Below are 19,422 nucleotides of genomic sequence, written 5' to 3'. Positions count from 1 at the left end.
GGCCTCCTTTTGAGGGTCGCCAGCTCCGAGCTGGGAAATTCCTGGAGATTCCGGGGAGAAGCCAGAAGGCAGGGTTTGGGGAGGGAAGGGACCCCGGCAGCATATAATGCCAACCCTACCTTTCAAATAAGGCTTCCAAGGATTGTCCCCAAACCCGTTACCTAACTTGAACATCTGCTATCACAATGCATCTTTCCCTCCAAATGACTGTGTGAAACAGGACAAGTATTTGGGTACACTTCCAGAAGAAGAGGAGGAGGAGGAGGAGGAGGAAGAGGAGGAGGAGGAGATTGGATTTTACCCTGCCCTTCCAGAAGGCGTAACATTTAAGATTAAAGAGAAGAAGGAAAAGATTGACTCTGCTCTTAAAGCTCAAGAATTTCTAATGGAACAGCTGGGAAGGTCAGAGGACGAGAAAAAAAGAAGAGGACAGCAGGTCCAGCGGCGAGCTGGAAACTGGTTCATCTGGCGAGGACTCTTTGTCTGAGCAGGGGGCAGCAGCCCCAAAAAGTCCCTACAAGCTGCGGAAGAGAAGAGAGAAAAAGAAGAAGAGAAGGAGGAGGAGGAAGAGGAGGAGGAGATTGGATTTTACCCTGCCCTTCACTTGTAGTCTCAGAGCAATTCATAAACGACTTTTCCTTTCCCTCCCCACAACAGACACCCTGTGAGGCAGGTGGGCCTGAGAGAGCTGTGAGAGAAATGTTCTTTTCAATAACAACTCTGACAGAACTATGGTTTGCCATAGTCATCCAGCAGCTGCAAGTGGAGGAGTGGGGAATCAGACCCAGTTCTCCCAGATTAGAGTCCGCACATTGGATTTATACCCCACCCTTGACTACCTAAAGGAGTCTCAGAGCAGCTTACAATCTCCTCCCTTTCCCCCTCCCCACAACAGACACCCCCCCGTGAGGTAGGTGGGGCTGAGAGAGCTCTCTCAAGAACTGCCCTTGAGAGAACAGCTCTGGGACAACTTGTGACTGACCCAAGCTCACACCAGCAGGTGCATGTGGAGGAGTGGGGAATCAAACTTGGTTCTTCCAGATTAGAGTCCGCGCTCCTAACCACTACACCGAACTGGAATGTGGAGTTTCCAGGATCCCTTCTGAAACAGTGAACGTTGTATGGATCGGCACCTTTGCAGGACACAAATAAGTGCCTCCCACACTACCTGCCATTCTGTTTCTTAGGCAGGGGGGTTGTGTGTAGCAGATACAGGTGGGCACGCCAACGGACAAATCCACATGCATGGAAGTTGGTTCGTGTGCAGGGCAGGGCCACCCATTAGGTGGGCTGAGGCAATTGAAATTAGGTGGACCTGGGGAACCAGAGGGTGGGGGGCACCAGTGGCATCAAAAAGGGTGGGGGAACGAGGGGCATCAGTGGGAACCAGCCGCCCCAGTGGCTCCCCCCCCCCGATCTCCAGCCTCACTGTCCAGGTATATGACTTAATAGGCAGTGGTGGTAGCCAGCTCACCTGACCTACCTGCCCCCGCCGTGCCCCCATTAAGGGGGGGGAGAGAAAGGAAAAGCAGGAGGCTGCCGTCTTCTCAGCCCCTGCCAAGCTGCCAAGCCCATCCAGCTTGCAGAGTAGTGCCAAGGGGCATCTTGCCTGCTAGGATCCATGCATGCCTGGGCCATGGCATCTCGCCCAGCTTGTCTTCCTCGACCCTGTTCCCATGATGAGGGGGCAGGGAGAGGAGAAGCTATTTATTGCCAGCTCCTCCAACACCAACAGATCTGCGTGCACCCATGGGGGCGGGGGTGCCAGGCGAATGGCTCACCGAGGGTGCCCAAAGGGTCTGCCCCTGTGTCATGTTCTACTTGGCAACTATGTGTGTGTATCTGTATAAAGGGGCCGTTGTGACTCAGAGGTTAAGACGCTGAGCTGCAGACCCTTCTGTAGTTTGGCAGTTCAAGACCGTAGCGCCGCCAGACGGAGTGAGCTCCCATCTCTGGCCCCAGCTCCTGCCAACCTAGCAGTTCGGAAACAAGAAAGTTCAAGTAGGTAAATAGGTACCGCTTCGGTGGGAAGGTAATGGCGTTCCGTGCACCTCGGCATTTAGTCATGCCGGCCACATGAACACGGAAATGTCTTTGGACAGTGCTGGCCCTTCGGCTTGGAAACGGAGATGAGCACTGCCCCCTAGAGTCGGATTCGACTAGCTTTCGAGCAAGGGAAACTTTACCTTTACCTATCTGTATAAGCGACAGTCAAGCACATTCTTTTTTGCTTCCATATACTGTCATCGGACCTTTCCACATTTGCTGCCACTCCGGATATTCTCGGTGTTCGAGTCGAGGCAATTTATGTCCATGGCAAAACAGCATCCGAATAACCCTGGGGGGGGGGGTAATGGCAGGCTGAAACCGGGCTGACCCCTGAAGGGAGGTGATGCAATACAGACTGTGGGGAAAACCCGGAAGAAAAAGAAGATGGAATTCGATTTTAGTGCATAATTGCTTGGAGGACACCGTGGTGAACATGGATTAAAAGGAGAGGGCAGAAAGGGCCACTGTGAACTGGCTTTGGTCTAGACAGCGGTGTTGCTGGAACTTGGCTGGTTTGTTTGTGGTGGAAACAGGGGTCATTTCCTTCAGGAGCGCAGCTCCAGCAGTAAGGAGTCCAGTGGGCGGGCACATGCAACAAGCCCCACCCCCTGCTCCCAGCAGCCCTCAGTCAGAGCAAGAAGCAGCCAGGTAAGCTGCAGAGCTCCCCCCCGCCCCCCCTCCGGCCCAAAACAGTCCAGTGGCACCTTTAAGACCAAGTTTTATTCAGGTACAAGCTCTCCCTCCTCTGCGAGGGCCGATCTGCATGTTCCCCCCCCCCCATAGCTAGCAATCCAAAACAGTCCAGTGGCACCTTTAAGACCAAGTTTTATTCAGGTACAAGCTCTCCCTCCTCTGCGAGGGCCGATCTGCATGTTCCCCCCCCCCCATAGCTAGCAATCCAAAACAGTCCAGTGGAGCCTGAGCGGTGGGTGCTGCCTTCTGACATACTTCCGGTGATGTCACGGGGTGCGGCATATGCAAATAAGCTATGCAAATGAGTTATGCTAATGAACTCCTGCACCTCTTTTTCTACGAAATGACCCCTGGGTGGAAAGGGCCATCAAGTTGCAGCTGGCTTACAGCGACCCTGTAGGGTTTTCAAGGGAGGAGATGTTCAGAAGTACCTTGCCCTCGCCTGCCATTGTGTGGCAACCCAGGACTTCCTTGGTGGTCTCCCACCCAGGCATCCAAATAGTAACCAAAACCAACCTTGCTTCGTTTTCAAGATCTGACCAGATCGGGTTAGCTTGGGACATCGAGGTCAGGGCATAACCTTAACTTACCGGCACACAAATCGCACCGAAAAATGCTACATTTTACCCAAATAATTCAGTGCTGGAAAACTAAATGAAGATTCGGAGGGGAAGCAAATTCAAAATAGGGATGCTTGCACTGGCTGCTTGCAAAATTCGTCCGCCTTTCAAGCTGGTGCACAAGAGAGGCCCGAGCCCAGTCATCTGCCCCCCCCCCCATGGAACAAGCCCCAGGAGGAACGGTTGACACTGTGATTGTGCCTGCGTGTGACATGCCGCCCTGAAAAGGCCTTCGGTCTCCCCGGGATCTCTTCTTAACACTCCATTAAAATGAAATTCTAGTGGCTGATCTGCAATAACGAAGTGGCAGAGGCAAGCAGCGTTCACTCTGGGGAGTTCTGTCTTTTTCAGGAGCAAAACTAGAACTATTTACTCTCTTTCAGCACTCAACAGTGCACATTAAAAAAAAAAAACACGTGGAAGTCTTTCAGTTTTGACATTACACCTGAGATGTTTCTTTAAATAGTACGATGGCCAGTTCCCCTCCCTCCCTCCCTCCCTCCCCCGACAGTGCCATCTTTTCAATTTGTACAGCTGTAGCTGGGATAAAGTATCTGTTGAATGTCTCGGCCCTGCACAGCCTCATTAACTTCCACAGAGTCTGGCTGCACCATCTGGCAGCTGCTACTGAATGAATGGCTCTGGGGTGGATTCAGACGGGGAAAGGCCAGGAGGCTGCCGTCCCACCACAAGGCCATATTTTCTCTTTCTGGACGGCTGCGGCAGAGCCTACGGAGGTTAAAACAGAAGGAGGAGTCAAGACATTTCATCTGCATGCATCCTCATCTCTAAAGCAGGTAACGGTCATTCCCCCTCCCCAGGGAACGGTGATTCTCTGAGTGGGGTGAATGTGGTCTCCGTTGTACCTCGTCAAACTACAATTCCCAAGGTTCTGTGTGGGAAGCCACACTGGAACAAAAACTGGTATAAGGTTAGAATGTAGACATAAAGACAGGTTGCTTACCTGTAACTGGTGATCTTCGAGTGGTCATCTGTGCATTCACACCCTTGGGATACTCTGCGCCTGCGCTGACCTTCTCGGTACCGATAGCTAGCAAAAGGGATTTTCGCGCCTCTCCCAGGTCACGCGCCGGCTCCACTGCGCATGACCAAGGAGGGGCACGCAGATCCCGCCAGTTCCTTCTGACCGCCGCCCAACAGCCTTCAAAGAAACAAGATGAAGGGCCGAGAGCAGAGGGGAAGGAGGGCGGGTGGTGTGAATGCACAGATGACCACTCGAAGATCACCAGTTACAGGTAAGCAACCTGTCTATCTTCTTCGTGGTCTCTGTGCATCACACCCTTGGGAGAATAGCAAGCAATAACTCTTACCTGGAGGAGGGGCCGAGGCCCTACATCTGCGCCGTCTGCAAAATAGACCGACCCAACGCCACACGACGAGTAGACCGGACATCAAGGGCATAATGCTTCACGAAGGTGAGCGGAGTAGCCCAAGTCGCAGCGTTGCAGATGTCCTCCAATGGCATCCCTCTCAGGAAAGCTGTGGAAGCCGCCACCGCCCTTGTAGAGTGGGCGCGAAGTTGACCTGGAAGAGGTCTCTTAGTCAAAGCGTAACATAGCTTGATTACTTCCACAATCCACCTGGACAGCGTCTGGGAAGAGATCTTCTTCCCCAGAGAGGGCATACTGTGAGCAACAAACAAGGCTGGAGACTGACGAAAAGACTTGGTCCTGCCCAAATAGAACAGCAACGCCCTCTTAACATCCAGAGAGTGCAATTTCCGTTCCTCTTCATTGGCAGGAGACGGGAAAAATGACGGCAAAACTATATCTGAACGTAGATGAAACTCCGAAACGACTTTCGGTAAGAAGGAGATGTCCAAAGACAACGACACCCCATGAGGGGAAAAAATCAAGTATGGTGGATCACACCTTAAAGCAGACAACTCACTGACTCGACGAGCAGAAGTAATGGCCACCAGAAACGCAGTCTTGAGCGATAACAACTTTAGAGAGCAAGTGGCCAGTGGTTCGAAGGGTTTTCCCATCAAAAACCGCAAAACTAAAGCCAAATCCCAGGCCGGAGTCGGAGAACGACGGGGAGGGTACAGGCGAATAAGACCTTTACAAAACTGTTTCGTCTGAGGATGCGAGAAAACTGAAAACCCATCAATAGATGGATGAAAAGCTGACACCGCAGCTAAATACACCTTAACTGAAGAAAAACTGAGTCCCAAGTCCATTCTGGACAAAATAAACGCAAAAATAGACCTCAAATCCACTGGCGGAGGAGGTAAATTGGAAGAACTCAAGTACTGTAGGAATAAATCCCACTTCTTTGCGTAAGACGTCCTAGTAGACAGTTTACGACAATTCAACAGGACCTCATTGATACGGTCATCCATCACTGAAAGCGTATTTCCCATAGAGTCAACTTGAGACTCAGAGGATCGTAGTGAAGGACCTGGCCTTCCTGAGCTTGGAGGAGATCCAACTCCTGCGGGAAGTGTACGAAGGATCCCTTGGCTAACCGCAGCAGTGTCGGAAACCACACCTGCCGAGGCCACCAGGGGGCTACCAGGAGACAATGGGGCTTGTCCTGTTGTATTTTCACAAGCACCCTGTGGAGCAGCGGAATCGGAGGAAATAGGTATAGAAAGTCGTGAGCCCACGACATCAACAGACCGTCCCCCATTGACAGAGGGTCCAACCCCGCTCTGGAGCAAAACCTGGGACACTTCTTGTTCAATCGAGTTGCAAAAACATCGATGTGGGGATGTCCCAGATGTTGAAAAAGAGGAAGGAGATACTTTGAGTTCAACTCCCATTCGTGGTCCGATGCTCCCCCTCTGCTCAGGAAATCCGCTTGTTGGTTCAAAGTTCCTGGCAGATGGGCAGCTTGGAGAGTGATGTTCCAATGAAGGCACTCTTCCCATATGTCCATAGCTAGCCTGCAAAGGGACCTGGACACGGTCCCGCCCTGGCGATTGATATAAGCCATCGCAGTTGTGTTGTCCGTAAAAATCAACACATCCTTCCCTACAACCTGTCTGAGTAGGGATCTTAGGGCAAACTTTACGGCCAGCAGTTCCAGATAGTTGATATGATGACTCTTCCAAAGGGGTTGCCATGGAGCACCCACACAAGTGTCGTCTGTATGAGCACCCCAACCCCACAGGGAGGCATCTGTGGTGATGGACATTACGGGAACGATCGGTTGGAACGGTGCACCCGCCAACAGATTGGTGTCCACGAGCCACCACTGCAGGGAGACGAGGACCTGCGGAGGCACTACCAGTTGAAGGCTCGGAGGATGGATGGAAGGGCGAAATTTCTTTAGAAACCACAGCTGCAACGGGCGCATGCGAAGGCGTGCATATTCGATCACGGAAGTGGTGGCTGCCATGAGACCCAAGGTCCGCTGAATGTGGACCGCTGATGTCACGTTGGACTGGAACAAACGTTGAATTTCCAGACGAATGGTATCTGCCCGTTGGCGAGGAAGGTACGCCCGAGTGGCTAGGGAGTCTATGACAGCTCCTATGAACTGCACGCGAGTTGCAGGTTGCAGCATGGATTTCTGTAAATTCACCAGAATTCCAAGGGAGGATAGGACCGACAATGTGATGGTGATGTGCTGAAGGAGACATTCTCTTGAATCTGCCACCATCAACCAGTCGTCTATATACGGAAAGATCTGAATGCCCTGAAGGCGAAGATGAGCGACGACAACCACCATTACCTTCGTAAAAACCCTGGGGGCGGTAGAGAGCCCGAATGGAAGGGCTTTGAATTGGTAATGGTCCTCCCCGACTGCGAATCTGAGGAACTTTCTGTGACGAGGATGGATGGAGACGTGAAAATAAGCGTCTTTGAGATCTAAAGTGACCATCCAAGTCCCTGGAGACAGGAGTGGTAAAATGCTTTGCAACGTGGTCATGCGAAACTTTCTGTAAATGATGAACCGATTGAGAAAACGGAGGTCCATGATTGGACGAAGTCCTCCGTCCTTCTTGGGGACTGTGAAATATTTGGAATAAATCCCGCGGCAACAATCCGCCATCGGGACTTTCTCTATAGCGTTTTTTTGTGTCAGCGATTGTACCTCCTGTAGCAGGGCAGGAGACGCCGGGGTTCTGATGAAACGGGAGATTCTGGGAGTCAGAGAAAACTCTATGAGATAGCCATCTCTTATTATAGAGTGCACCCATTTGTCCGTAGAAATGGCGAGCCATGCGTGCAGGAAGGGTGCAAGGCGAGTCTGAGCAGTAAGGTTGAAGTCAAAGTCCCTGTTTGGGATTCTTAGGGAATTTCGACTTATAGGCACCGGACGATTGTCCCTTATTTTTCGGGGGAAAAGACCGTGACTGAGAGGAGGGAGGTCTTTGCCATTGATCCGTAGGTGATTTGTTGTACGGTTGCCTGGTCGACCAAGGTTGCCTAGGCCACTGCTTGGATTTCGAGTATTTGGTCGTGGGGGAGATCCCCAAACTCTTGGACGTCTTGATACTCTTATCCATTTCCTGCAGAACCGTGTCAGTGGTGGAGCTAAACAATCCAGAACCTTCAAAGGGAAGGTCTTCCACCGAGGATCTGGTGTCATATGGCAATGATGAAGAGCGGAGCCAGGCATGTCTGCGTAACGCTACAGAGGTTGCTAGAGTCTTACTAGCGGATTCCAGGGAATGCTTGGCAGCACTAATTTGGTGTCTAGCCAAGACCATCCCTTCATTCTGAATCCTTTTAATCTGAGGTTGGCACTCTTTGGGCACGTGCGGGAGGAAATCATTCAAACGCTTCCATAAATTGAATTGATAACGGCCCATGCAGGCGGCATAGTTCGCCGTTTTAATGCCCATTGCACCGACAGTGTAGAATTTTCTACCAACCGAATCCAACTTTTTCCCTTCTTTTTCTGAGGGAGTAGAGTGACTCGCTTTTCCTTTTGTGGATGAGGAGACGACCAAAGAATTGGGCTTTGGGTGTGTGTATAAAAACTCAGCCCCTGATTCCTGGACCTTGTACATGTGATCCAGACGCTTATTAGAGACATTAATGGAGGCTGGACGAGTCCAAAAGTCCTTGGTAGTTTGCAAGAGAACTTTTGTCATTGGTAGAGCCACGGAGGGCGAAGTGTTAGAGTGCATAATGTCAAAAACGTTATCATCCACAAAACTGGCAACGAGAGTAGGAGTCATAGATAGATCTAATGCCATGCGTTGAATAAAATCTCCATAAGACTTAACATCCTCTGATGGAGAAATAGGTAAATCCGCTTCCACATCTTGCGAGGTGGGCTGTGCATCTACATCCTCGATATGTTCAGAAAAGCCATCTGAATCGGAGGATACATTGGATGGTTCTGGAGATGATTCGAGTAATTCAGGTTGAGACGGTGCCGGTGTGTTAATCGGGGGCACAACCGGGTCTGGTGGATGCGTCGGTATCGACTGCTTCGATACCGATGGTCGATCTTGAAAGCGCGAAATGCGGGATGACACCGACTGACGATCCCATTCAGGTGGGGGTGGTATCGGGAGTGCCCAAGGGTATGGGTATCGATTCCCGTACAAATAATGCCATTGCCTCTCATCCCAAGTCAGGGGAGGAGATGTTGGTCGGTGCCGATCCTCGACTCCACGTTCTGGGGAGGCATGAGAGGATTGACGGCTCGACATATCAGATTGCGACTGATTTGTCTGTTGAGTAAGGTCGATGTCGAGATCCGAACCGATCGGGTGAGGTTCTTGCGTGGGATCTCGACCCTGACTAGCCGAAACCTTATGGACTTTGGGTTTGTCCGTTTTAGGTTTCTTCGACTGCTGTGAGTCTTTGCCCTGCTTCCGGATCTTGGAAGGTACGGGGTGGTCCTTTATCGGCGTCGATCGTTTCGGTGCCGAAGCATTGATTGCGACCGTCGACGTCGATGATCCCGGAACGGGAGGACAAGTGTCCGCAGCCAAGGTGGACATCGAGGCGTGCCCGGACGTGTCTAACGGCGAAGAGGACTGTGGAGATAATGCCTTCTCCATCAGGGCCAAGTGTAGACGAGCTGCTCTGTTTTTTCTCGTCTGGTTCGAAAACTTTCGGCAATGTCTGCACTTAGAGACACAGTGCGACTCCCCTAAACAAACGAGGCAAAGCGAGTGCCCGTCGGTGGGGGATATTTTAAGGCCGCAAGTCCTACACCGTTTGAAACAACCCCACCGCGGGGCCATAGGCCAGCGGGAGGGGAACGTAAGTAAAGAACAAACACCGAAAGAAAAATGCTAACTACAAAATAAAGAAAGAGAAACTAACTAAACGCGAGTTTAGCAAAAAAAGTTTGGTACTTAGCAGACCGAGGCAGAAGGCGTCCTACCAGCGCGGCGGTCAGAAGAGAACTGGCGGGATCTGCGTGCCCCTCCTTGGTCATGCGCAGTGGAGCCGGCGCGTGACCTGGGAGAGGCGCGAAAATCCCTTTTGCTAGCTATCGGTACCGAGAAGGTCAGCGCAGGCGCAGAGTATCCCAAGGGTGTGATGCACAGAGACCACGAAGAAGATCAATAAATTTTAGAAAGACAGATTCAAGTGGGTCGCCATGTTGGTCTGAAGCAATAGTCCAGTGGCACCTTTAAGACTAACAAAGTTTAATTCGGGGTATCAGTTTTCGTATGCATGCACACTTCTTCAGATACTGGAACAACATTTGAGTCCAGTGGCACTTTTAAGATTAACAGAGTTTAATTCGGGGTATCAGTTTTCATGTGCATGCACACTCCTTCAGATACCCTTTATGAGGTTGACGGATTTGCATTCCAATTTTATCTAAAGAAGTGTGCATGCACCTGAAAGCTTATACCCAGAATTAAACTTTGTTGGTCTTCAAGGTGCCACAGGACTCAGCCTTTGTTCTTTCAAAAAGATGATTACCTTCATTATTCCAGTGCTCTCAAAGGATGTCTTAGAGCCGTGTACATCAATTCAAGTCCTCAAACAAAAACTATCCTTTTTTTTCCCTGTCAGGGCAGCTTAATCGCATTCAGCTGCTCCCCTGAATCCCCCCCCCCCGGTTCTACCAGGACAAGCTGCCCACGAGATTTTGTTGTATGAAGATAACTTTCATGCACCAAGACATTGGCTGCGATCATATTGGAGGCTTGCCGTGATCTGGGCGTGCCTCTAATTGCACCAGTTTAAAGTACTGCGGGGCAGACCAAACAGACAGCAGACCCTGGGGACGGTTTTCCCATGTGCTCGTCTGGTGGTCTGACATTCACATTACTGCAACGCCTTAACCATGGAGCAGGCTGCCTGGTCATTTTTGTTTTAATGCAGGTGGATGCATGTGCATATGCGCATATAGGCAGCAGCTAAAAAAAAAGTGACAGAAACAGATCTGCGTGTTCAGACGTCCCTTCCGGGTTCCTTTCGCTGCAAGAGAGTTCAGATGTCTGGGAAAGCGTAATGGAGTTAGCGCCCCTTCACTCACAGCTTTCAAGAAGAGGCTGGACGAGTATTTGTCAGAGATGCTTTAGGCTGGTCCTGCATTGGGCAGGGGTTGGACTAGATGGTCTGTATGGCCCCTTCCAACTCTGATTCTATGAAGTGCTGACATCTATCAACACCAGACTTTCTCCAGTGCCTGATCACTCCATTTCCAAGGCAGGGCAACACGGGGTGCCGACGACTGGGGCATGGCAGGCAGATGTTGCTGTCTGATCGTGCTTTTTAAATCTGCAAAGGCAATGCTACTATATCGTGGCAAATTGCTCGTGTGACCACAGCCATTGTCTAGACAGGTCCCAAATCCTTTAGGACAAGCCATGTTTTCTTCAAAACATGAAAATAAAGAATGGCCTGACCTTGTGGCTTAGCAAATTAACGGTGGGCTCAGGTTTGGCCCTTCCTGCAAAGTAATTGCAAAGACCAATGGATCCCTTACCAACCACTTGTGAAGCAACAAACCCACACCCTCGGGGTCCTAGGAGGAGGTGGACACAGACATGAAAGGGAAGCCTTCATTGCATTCTTAACCCTGCCCTGCTGACCACTCAACACACCTCCCGGCTTTTCTCCTCTGTTGGGTTCCAGATGCTGCAGATAAGAATGAATCTGGAATCCAGTGAGCTGAAAAGCAGGAACCTTGAGCTGAAAAATGGTCATCAGGGCAAGGTTAAGAATGCAATGAAGTCATTAATCTCGATACTTTTGGACTCAAGTGGGTAGCCGCGTTGGTCTGAAGTAACCTTAGGGATTCTGACACAGGGTGGTGGGCAGAGCCACAAAATGGCTGCCACCAAAGGGCTGCTGCTGAAGGCGGAGCCAGCCGCAAAATGGCTGCCACAAAGGGGCTGCTGCTGAAGGCAGAGCCAACCACAAAAGGGCTGCTGCTGAAGGTGGAGCCAGCCACAAAGTGGCTGCCACAGCTTACTTTCAGCCACACAGTGAAGGTCCTTATGCTGCGGTGGCAGCTGCTGCCAAAGCAACATTTTTAAGACTCTTCACAGCCAATCAAATGGCCAATCAGAAAACTTGCTGGACAAAAGCCCTACGTGGCCATGCCTACTTTCTAAAAATGCTTGGCAGGCACTGGGAAAGGTGCCTGCAGATGCCCAGGCACCCATGGAAGAAGAAGAAGAGGTGATTGGATTTATACCCCACCCTTCACTACCCGAAGGAGTCTCAGAGCGGCTGACAAACTTCTTTCCCTTCCCTTCCCCACAACAGGCACCCTGTGAGGTGGGTGGGGCTGAGAGAGCTCTCTCAAGGACTGCTCTTTCCAGAACAGCTCTGAGAGAACTGTGACTGACCCAAGGTCACACCAGCAGCTGCATGTGGAGGAGTGGGGAATCAAACCTGGTTCTCCCAGATTAGAGTCTGCGCTCCTAGCCACGACACCACACTGGACACCATATTGGGGACCCCTTATATAGAACTCACTGCTGAGAATCACGTAGGCAGATGCAGTTAATGGATTTCCAAAGAGGATGAGTGGTTTAAATGTACTGCATACCACTTAACAATTTCAATATTTCCGTCTTTGTGCTCGCATCTTTTTAGAAATGAAGATCAGAAATTGATTTCTGATTACATTTTCACTTTCTGGGGAAAAACAAAACAACAACCTAAAGCCTAGGTACATATGTATTAGATTCTCTGGTAGCCATCTCAGAAAAATGGTCCCAAATACGTTTTTCCTAAGACTTGGGCTTGACAATAAACAAATCAGCTATCTCCATTTCCTCCTGTTCTTCCTCCGAAGACAAGCAGTGCTGTGGTGCTTCACCAGGAAGACAGGGAGAGTAGGTGGGGAGGACTCCAATTTAGATGGATTTTAGAGAAAAGTCAAACTATTTATCTGAAAATGCAATTTACTCCTGGCAGTAAAGCAGGATGATATATTACGTGTCTTCCCCTCTGGGGAGACGGCCTTCTTATTAGAACTTATTACAGATTTTTTTCCCCTGTAGATTTTTTAAAACATTTGTTTTATAAGTAAGGATTTGCCATGGTGTATTCTTAGCATATTTTAAAAGTTGATTTTTAAAAAATAAATTAAGCATCATATTAAAAACCCCAAGTCTTTCAGATACTCGCCTCTATCTATACAGTTCAGGGAAAACCTGAAATTTATCAAATGCTAATAATCCCAAACGGATCCCACTTCTCTGTGATTATCGGTAGACGCTGACATTAACCAACTTTAGGACATCTGCTGTAACAAAATACCACATTTGTCAGAAATGGTAACGGGAAACAACTCCTGCTTTCCTTAAATCTCTTGTACAGATAATCATTATCTGAACAATTTTGTTCCTCCTTATGGTCTCATTCAGGCGTCCCCAATGTGATGAAGAAGATGAGAAGAGATTGGATTTATACCCCAACCTTCACTCGGCTTACAATCTCCTTTCCCCTCCCCACAACAGACACCCTGTGAGGCAGGTGGGGCTGAGAGAGCTCTTTCGAGGACTGCTCTTGAGAGAACAGCTCTGAGAGAACTGTGACTGACCCAAGGTCACCCAGCTGGCTGCATGTGGAGGAGGAATGGGGAATCAAACCCAGCTCTCCCAGATTAGAGTCCGTGCTCCTAACCGCTACACCAAACTGTGTCTTTTGTCTCCCTGCCCATGGGCACCATGGTGACTGCTAACACTTTCCCTGGGACCCAGCAAGGGTTTTAGAAAGTGGGTGGAGCAGGTGGAGCTTTTGTCCAGCAAGGCTTCTGATTGGCCACTGGAGATTTGATTGGCTGTGCGGATTTCTTCAAAATGTGTTTTGGCAGCAGCTGCCACCTCAGCACAAGGACCTTCGCTATATGATTGAAAGTAAGCTGGGACAGCCATTTTGTGGCTAGCTCTGCCTCCTGTGGCAGCCATTTTGCAGCCACCATTTTGTGGCAGAATTAGAAAGTTGTCCACAGGCTCAAAAAGGTTGGAGACCTCCAGTCTGAATCATAACGCTAATACATCCCAGTGCTTCACACTGAAGGTCTTAATGGATGCTAGACAATTATTCCTGGACCACAGAGAATTCGGCCGTATTTTCTTTACTAATACATTTACCCAGGACCCACGGTAATATCATCCACTCGACGATGGTTGGCGGAGGCCCCTGCATGTTCAGATCGGATCGGTCAATGTGCTGAGAGGCGAGCAGCAGAAAGAACAAGAAAGTCAAGTAGGATGCCGTGTGGCAGATGAATTTGATGAACGGCTTCTTGATGAACAGCCCCAGCGGGCTCTTGGGGGCTATCAAGTAGCAGACGGAGAAGACGGGGAAGAGGAAGCCGATGATGACGCAAGTCAACATCTTCACGGCCCAGTGGCGCCTCCTCCAGCCGGGGAACTCGTCGTACCAGCGGGAGGCGAGGAGTTGCTGGCAGTTGGGCTGGGCAACAAACTAAAGTGAAAGAAAAAGAACAGTCACAACTCTTCCGCGGAGGACACCATCATCTCCTGCTTACACACTCACACGCGGAGAACCCACAGTCCAGTCACGGCTGACGTGGTGACCTCATAGGGTTTTCAAGGCAAGAGACAAGCAGAGGTGCCTGCCTCTGAGTAGCGACTTTGGAATCCCTTGGTGGTCTCCCATCCAAACACTAACAAGGGCTGACCCTGCTTAGCTTCTGAGAGCTGAGGAGATCATGGGCTAGCCATCTCAGGGCAAGAGAGAAACAGAGGCGGTTTGCCATTTCCTGCCTCTGCGTAGAGACGTAAAATTTCCGGAAATTTTGAAGCTCAGAAAAAAACCCGTTTTTTCCCCGTTTTTTTGGGAAAAAATGGAAATTTTCAGAAAAATTGAAAAAAAATACTACATTGGCACTTCTTTTTTCTTTTCCCGATTGAAAGTCATTCTGCTACTTTAGGAACATAAAATATGACTATGGACATTTTTACTTGGCATGAAAGTATCACAACTAGTATATTAAAAATATAGTGTATCCAAACAATTATTACAAACAGAATACCCACCCACATGCAAAAACAAAACTGAAACCTTTTTCTTTTCTTGTGACAATAGCACCTCCTAAAGGAAGAAATGCATCTTGTTCTTGCACTGGAGAGTTCAGTTTGAAACCTAGGACTTGCTTCTCCTCAGTACACAGACATTAGATCAATCTGATACCATACATATCTTTTAGAAATGATTTGGAAAATATTTGAACACCTTGTCCTGAAATATTTTATTCATCATGTTAAAATAAAATGTTCCATAATCATTTTTTTTTTCAATTTTTCAGAAAAAAACAAAAAAGTCTTCAGGGAAAAAATGGGAAGAAAACCCCCCCCCCCCGAATTTTTCCGGGTTTTTTCTGGACCTTCACATCTTTACCTCTGCGTAGCGACCCTCGACTTCCTTGGCGGTCTCCCATCCAAATACTAACCAAGGCTGACCCTGCTTCGCTTCCAAGATATCATGAGATCAGGCTAGCCTGGGCAATCCAGGTCAGGGCCTTGGGCTTACTGAGAGAAGGAATCTCAGCCGGTGCTGCTTGGTTGTCCTCCCCAGTGTTCCCTCTAAGCTGAGTCAGTGTGAGCTAGCTCACAGGTTTTTTAGCCTCCGGCTCACACATTTTTGTTTTATGCAGGAGCCAAATCACTCGCTCACAACTTTAATGCCAGTGGCTCCTAAAGTAGGCTTTTTACTCACAAGACTCCACAGCTTAGAGGGAGCATTGCAGGAAGTGTTCCCTCTATGCTGAGTTAGTGTGAGCTCACTCACAGCTTTCTAGCTTCCAGCTCACACATTTCTGTCTTCGCTCAGGAAGGAGGGCTCCAGAGCAAACTAATTTATGCAGCAGCCAAACCGCTCGCTCACAACTTTAGTGCCAGTGGCTCCCAAAGTAGGACTTTTGCTCATAAGACTCCACAGCTTAGAAGGAGCATTGGTCCTCCCATATTTAAAAAATCAACTATCCTTCAATAAAAGCTGTACCCTTGGTAAAGGCATGAGTCTCTTGCCTTTCCTTGAAGATAGTTTAGAGGGTATTTGTGTTGGTCCTCAGCCGAAGAGCTGGATCCGAGTCCAGCAGCACCTTAGAAACCAGCAAGATCTTCAAGTATCTGATGTATCTGAGCTCAGACTCTGGAAAGCTCATACCCTGCAAAACTTGTTGGACTCTGGGGTGCTTACTGGACTCAAATGTACCTTGCCTTCCTTTCAGGCCCGTAGCTTCAGTGGGACCTCTCGGGGCCTGCCCCCCGACTTACCGCCAAGGGTCCCCAACTTCCCATCCAGCCCTGCCCCCTGAAAAAGCCTTGTTTTTTTTGTGCTGCAGTGCATGGCTGTAGTCCCGCCCCTGCCCTCCCCCCGTGACCTCGCTGGTCAGCCCTGCCCTCCATTCCTACACTGCCGAATGGGGTGCAGGAAAGAAACAAAGTGGTGGTTAGCCCAGCACCTGCCGTCTCCTGGTTTTCATCCGCATTGCAAATCGTGGCGCGGTGATGGCTGTGGTGGCAGCGGCGCAGCCTCCTCCCCGTCTGCCCTATCCCCGCCCCCCACTTTTAGCAATGCCCCCTGATTTACACAATCCTGCTAGGCCCCTGCTTCCCTTGCATCTGAGTTTAAAAGAAAGATGGGGTAGTGATTGGGGGGGGGGGTGAACCACAACCAGGAGAATTTCCCTTTCTACGTCACTCCTGAAGAACCTCGAAACTCTCCTGAAGACTTAGCTAGTGCCTCTTGCTCGGCTGTCAAACACAAAGGAAAAAAGAAACCACAAAAGGCATAATTCAGCACGGCCAGTAGCTAAGCACTGGATAAGAACATCAGAACATAGGAGAAGCCAATGTTGGATCAGGCCAATGGCCCATCCAGTCCAACACTCCGTTACACAGTGGCCAAAATGGCAGGGGCCATCAGGAAGTCCAGCAGTGGGGCCAGGAGGACACTAGAAGCCCTCCCACTGTCACCCCCCCAGCACCAAGAATATAGAGCATCACTCGCCCCAGACCAAGAGTTCCTCTCTGTACCTTGTGGCTAATAGCCACTGATGGACCTCTGCTCCATATGCTTATTGAGTTCCCCCTTGAAGCCATCCATGTTTGTAGCCGCCGCCACCACCTGTGGCAGTGAATTCTACAGGTTAATCACGCTTAATCCGGCCTGGCAAATAACACTTTGGGATCTCCTGCATTGCACAAGCACCTTTAGGGCACTGGAGACATACCCAACAGGGCTTCGCTCTGGCTAACTAATTTAAAACTTTATAGGCAGACCTACGTTCGTCGAACGGCACGATGCAGCGGGTACAGCCAGTGAGCGGATTGAGCTTTCCCATCTGCTGACAGAATGTGTTCTCTCAATGAAGAAGGAAGGCAAAGAGGGGATAAGTACACTTGAAGTTCAAGCGCTACGTTCATCGGGCAGAGAGAAAGAAGCCACACTCAGCCAGGGCAGCGGCTCTCCAGGGTCTCAGGCTGAGGTCTTTCCCATCACCTGCTGCCTAATCCTCATTAACTGGAGATGCCGGGGATTGAACCTGGGAAATTCTGCATGCCGAGCAGATGCCCTGCCACTGAGCCATGGCCCCTTCCCAAGTACTGAGACCACTGGGGTTGATTTTTCTGATGAATTTTAAAAGAAATTACACCATTTGTCACACAGCAGGAGGCTTAATGCCCACAAAACTTAATGTCTGTTCCCAATGCATTTGCATGGCATTTACAAAGGGATATTAGTCTCACTAACACAATAATAATAATAACCCACAGCTTGAACAGTGTTTAAAATGTAATTAAATCACTTCTAAATCATCGCGCGGGGGAGGGAATGAAGGAGTTCTAACTTCTGCTCCACATTTATATCCACTAAGACAGATTAATGCATGTAAAGGAGGGGGGGGGTGAAAAGCACGCAGATGGAGAGTGATTTCAGCAAAGCGTCATTTATTTGATCAGGAACAAGACGACTTTGACCGGCTCGCAGGCTGGCTTATATCCCCCGAGAAACTGCCACACAAAACACACCCCTACTTCCCAATAGATTATTTACAGTGGCCGAGAGTCCCATAGGCTCTCGGCTGGGAACCCAGCCCCCTGATTGGAGCGGGCTAGGATCCGCATAGTCCATTGTCTCTTGGAGCAAAGCTCGACGTTTGTCTCTTACCGCATGGAGCCTGAGCCGGCCACGCGGTCTGGACTGGATACATTACAGGGGGAGACATCGTTTTACTACTTTGACAGTTTACGTGGAAATCTTAACTCGAGCCACCTCCCATATCTGTCTGTAATATTAATATTTTCTAAACTTGACAATATTTTCTAGGCTGAAAAGCCCCAGGCTCTTCAGCCTTTCCTCATGGGGAAGGTGCTCCGACCGCCTAATCATCTTGGTGGCCCCTCCTCCGTACTTTTTTCCAGTTCTGCAATGTCCTTTTTAAGATAACAGAAACCAGAACTGCACAAAATATTCCAAATGAGGCCAAACCATAGATCTATACAGGGGCATTATCATATCAACCATTTTATGTTCAGTCCCTAACATGAGAGTTCACTTTTTCCACTGCTGCAGCACACTGGGTTGGCACTTTCATTGAGCTATCCACTACGACCCCAAGATCTTTTTTACCTCTCAGGGCGATGCTGCATCTAGCATTTGCTCCACATTGTCTCAACTGGGAGGGAAAAGTTCAGCTCAAAACCACAATGCCATACTAACTCCAAAGTCAACCCTGAATGGCCATAAAATGGCCATAAATCTATGCAGAGGGTACAATAAGATCTGATGATCAAACAAAGCGAAAGCGGCATGGACTGTGGAGGCCAATGCTCCCTCTAAGCTGTGGAGTCTTGTGAGCAAAAATGCAACGTTATGAGCTACTGGCATTAAAGTTGCGAGGGAGCAATTTGGTTACTGCATAAATCAGTTTGTTCTGGAGCCCTCCTTCCCGAGCTGAGACAAAAATGTGTGAGCCGGAGGCTAAAAAACTGTGCACTAGCTCACACTAACTCAGCTTAGAGGGAACGTTGGTGGAGGCTACCATAAACCCCAATGATCAAAGGAAGTGAAAGAGGCATGCAGCGTAGAGGGGAATTTCTGTTCCAACAAGGGTTTCATAAAACAACTGAGGGAAAAGCCAATGCAGAATCAACCTCGGTTTCAGCAAGTTCTGACCCCAGTAGCCAATACTGGAAGTTGGGATTTTTCTATACATAAGCTAAAATAAATAAAACAACCCAAAGCATTTAGTTTAGCTGTGGTTTCTTTGGATCTCAATCTGTGTGGAATGGTGAAACTGGTGTTACAGGGTTCACGTTCCCATGTTATCTTCAAATGACTGATTTCTCTAGCATTTTGAAATGGCAAAGCTGATGGCTAGCTCATCCTCACAATGCAGCCACGTTTTTGTGCTGAGAAAGGGCGATTCTGCATCTGGCATTCGCTCCACATTGGCTCAACTGGGAGGAAAAAGTGCCGCTCAAAACCACGTTCAAATACCCTGGGGCAACGCCGTACTGACCAAAGTCAACCCTGAATGGCCATAGATCTATGCAGAAGGTACCATAAAATCCGATGATCAAAGGAAGCGAAAGCAGCATGCAATGCAGAGGGGAATTTCTGTTCCAAGGTGGGTTTCGTAAAACAACAGAGGGAAAAGCCAGTGCAGAATC

At 49.3% G+C, this 19,422-nt stretch overlaps 1 protein-coding gene across 1 annotated transcript in view; it reads right to left on the bottom strand.

Annotated features, from left to right (window-relative positions):
- TRPC4 (transient receptor potential cation channel, subfamily C, member 4) overlaps nt 1-19,422 on the bottom strand; it is a 128,547-nt gene that overhangs the window by 50,798 nt on the left and 58,327 nt on the right. The window contains exon 3 of the mRNA XM_015414800.1: nt 13,870-14,206. Within this exon, the coding sequence (XP_015270286.1) occupies nt 13,870-14,206 (337 nt within the window). The remainder of the gene's footprint in view (nt 1-13,869; nt 14,207-19,422) is intronic.

Source organism: Gekko japonicus, unplaced genomic scaffold (assembly GCF_001447785.1).
Source record: "Gekko japonicus isolate JY-2015 unplaced genomic scaffold, Gekko_japonicus_V1.1 scaffold1886, whole genome shotgun sequence".
NCBI classification, from domain to species: Eukaryota; Metazoa; Chordata; class Lepidosauria; order Squamata; family Gekkonidae; genus Gekko; species Gekko japonicus.
Note: the sequence above shows the minus strand (reverse complement) of the source record. Positions and strands in the feature narration are given on the sequence as shown.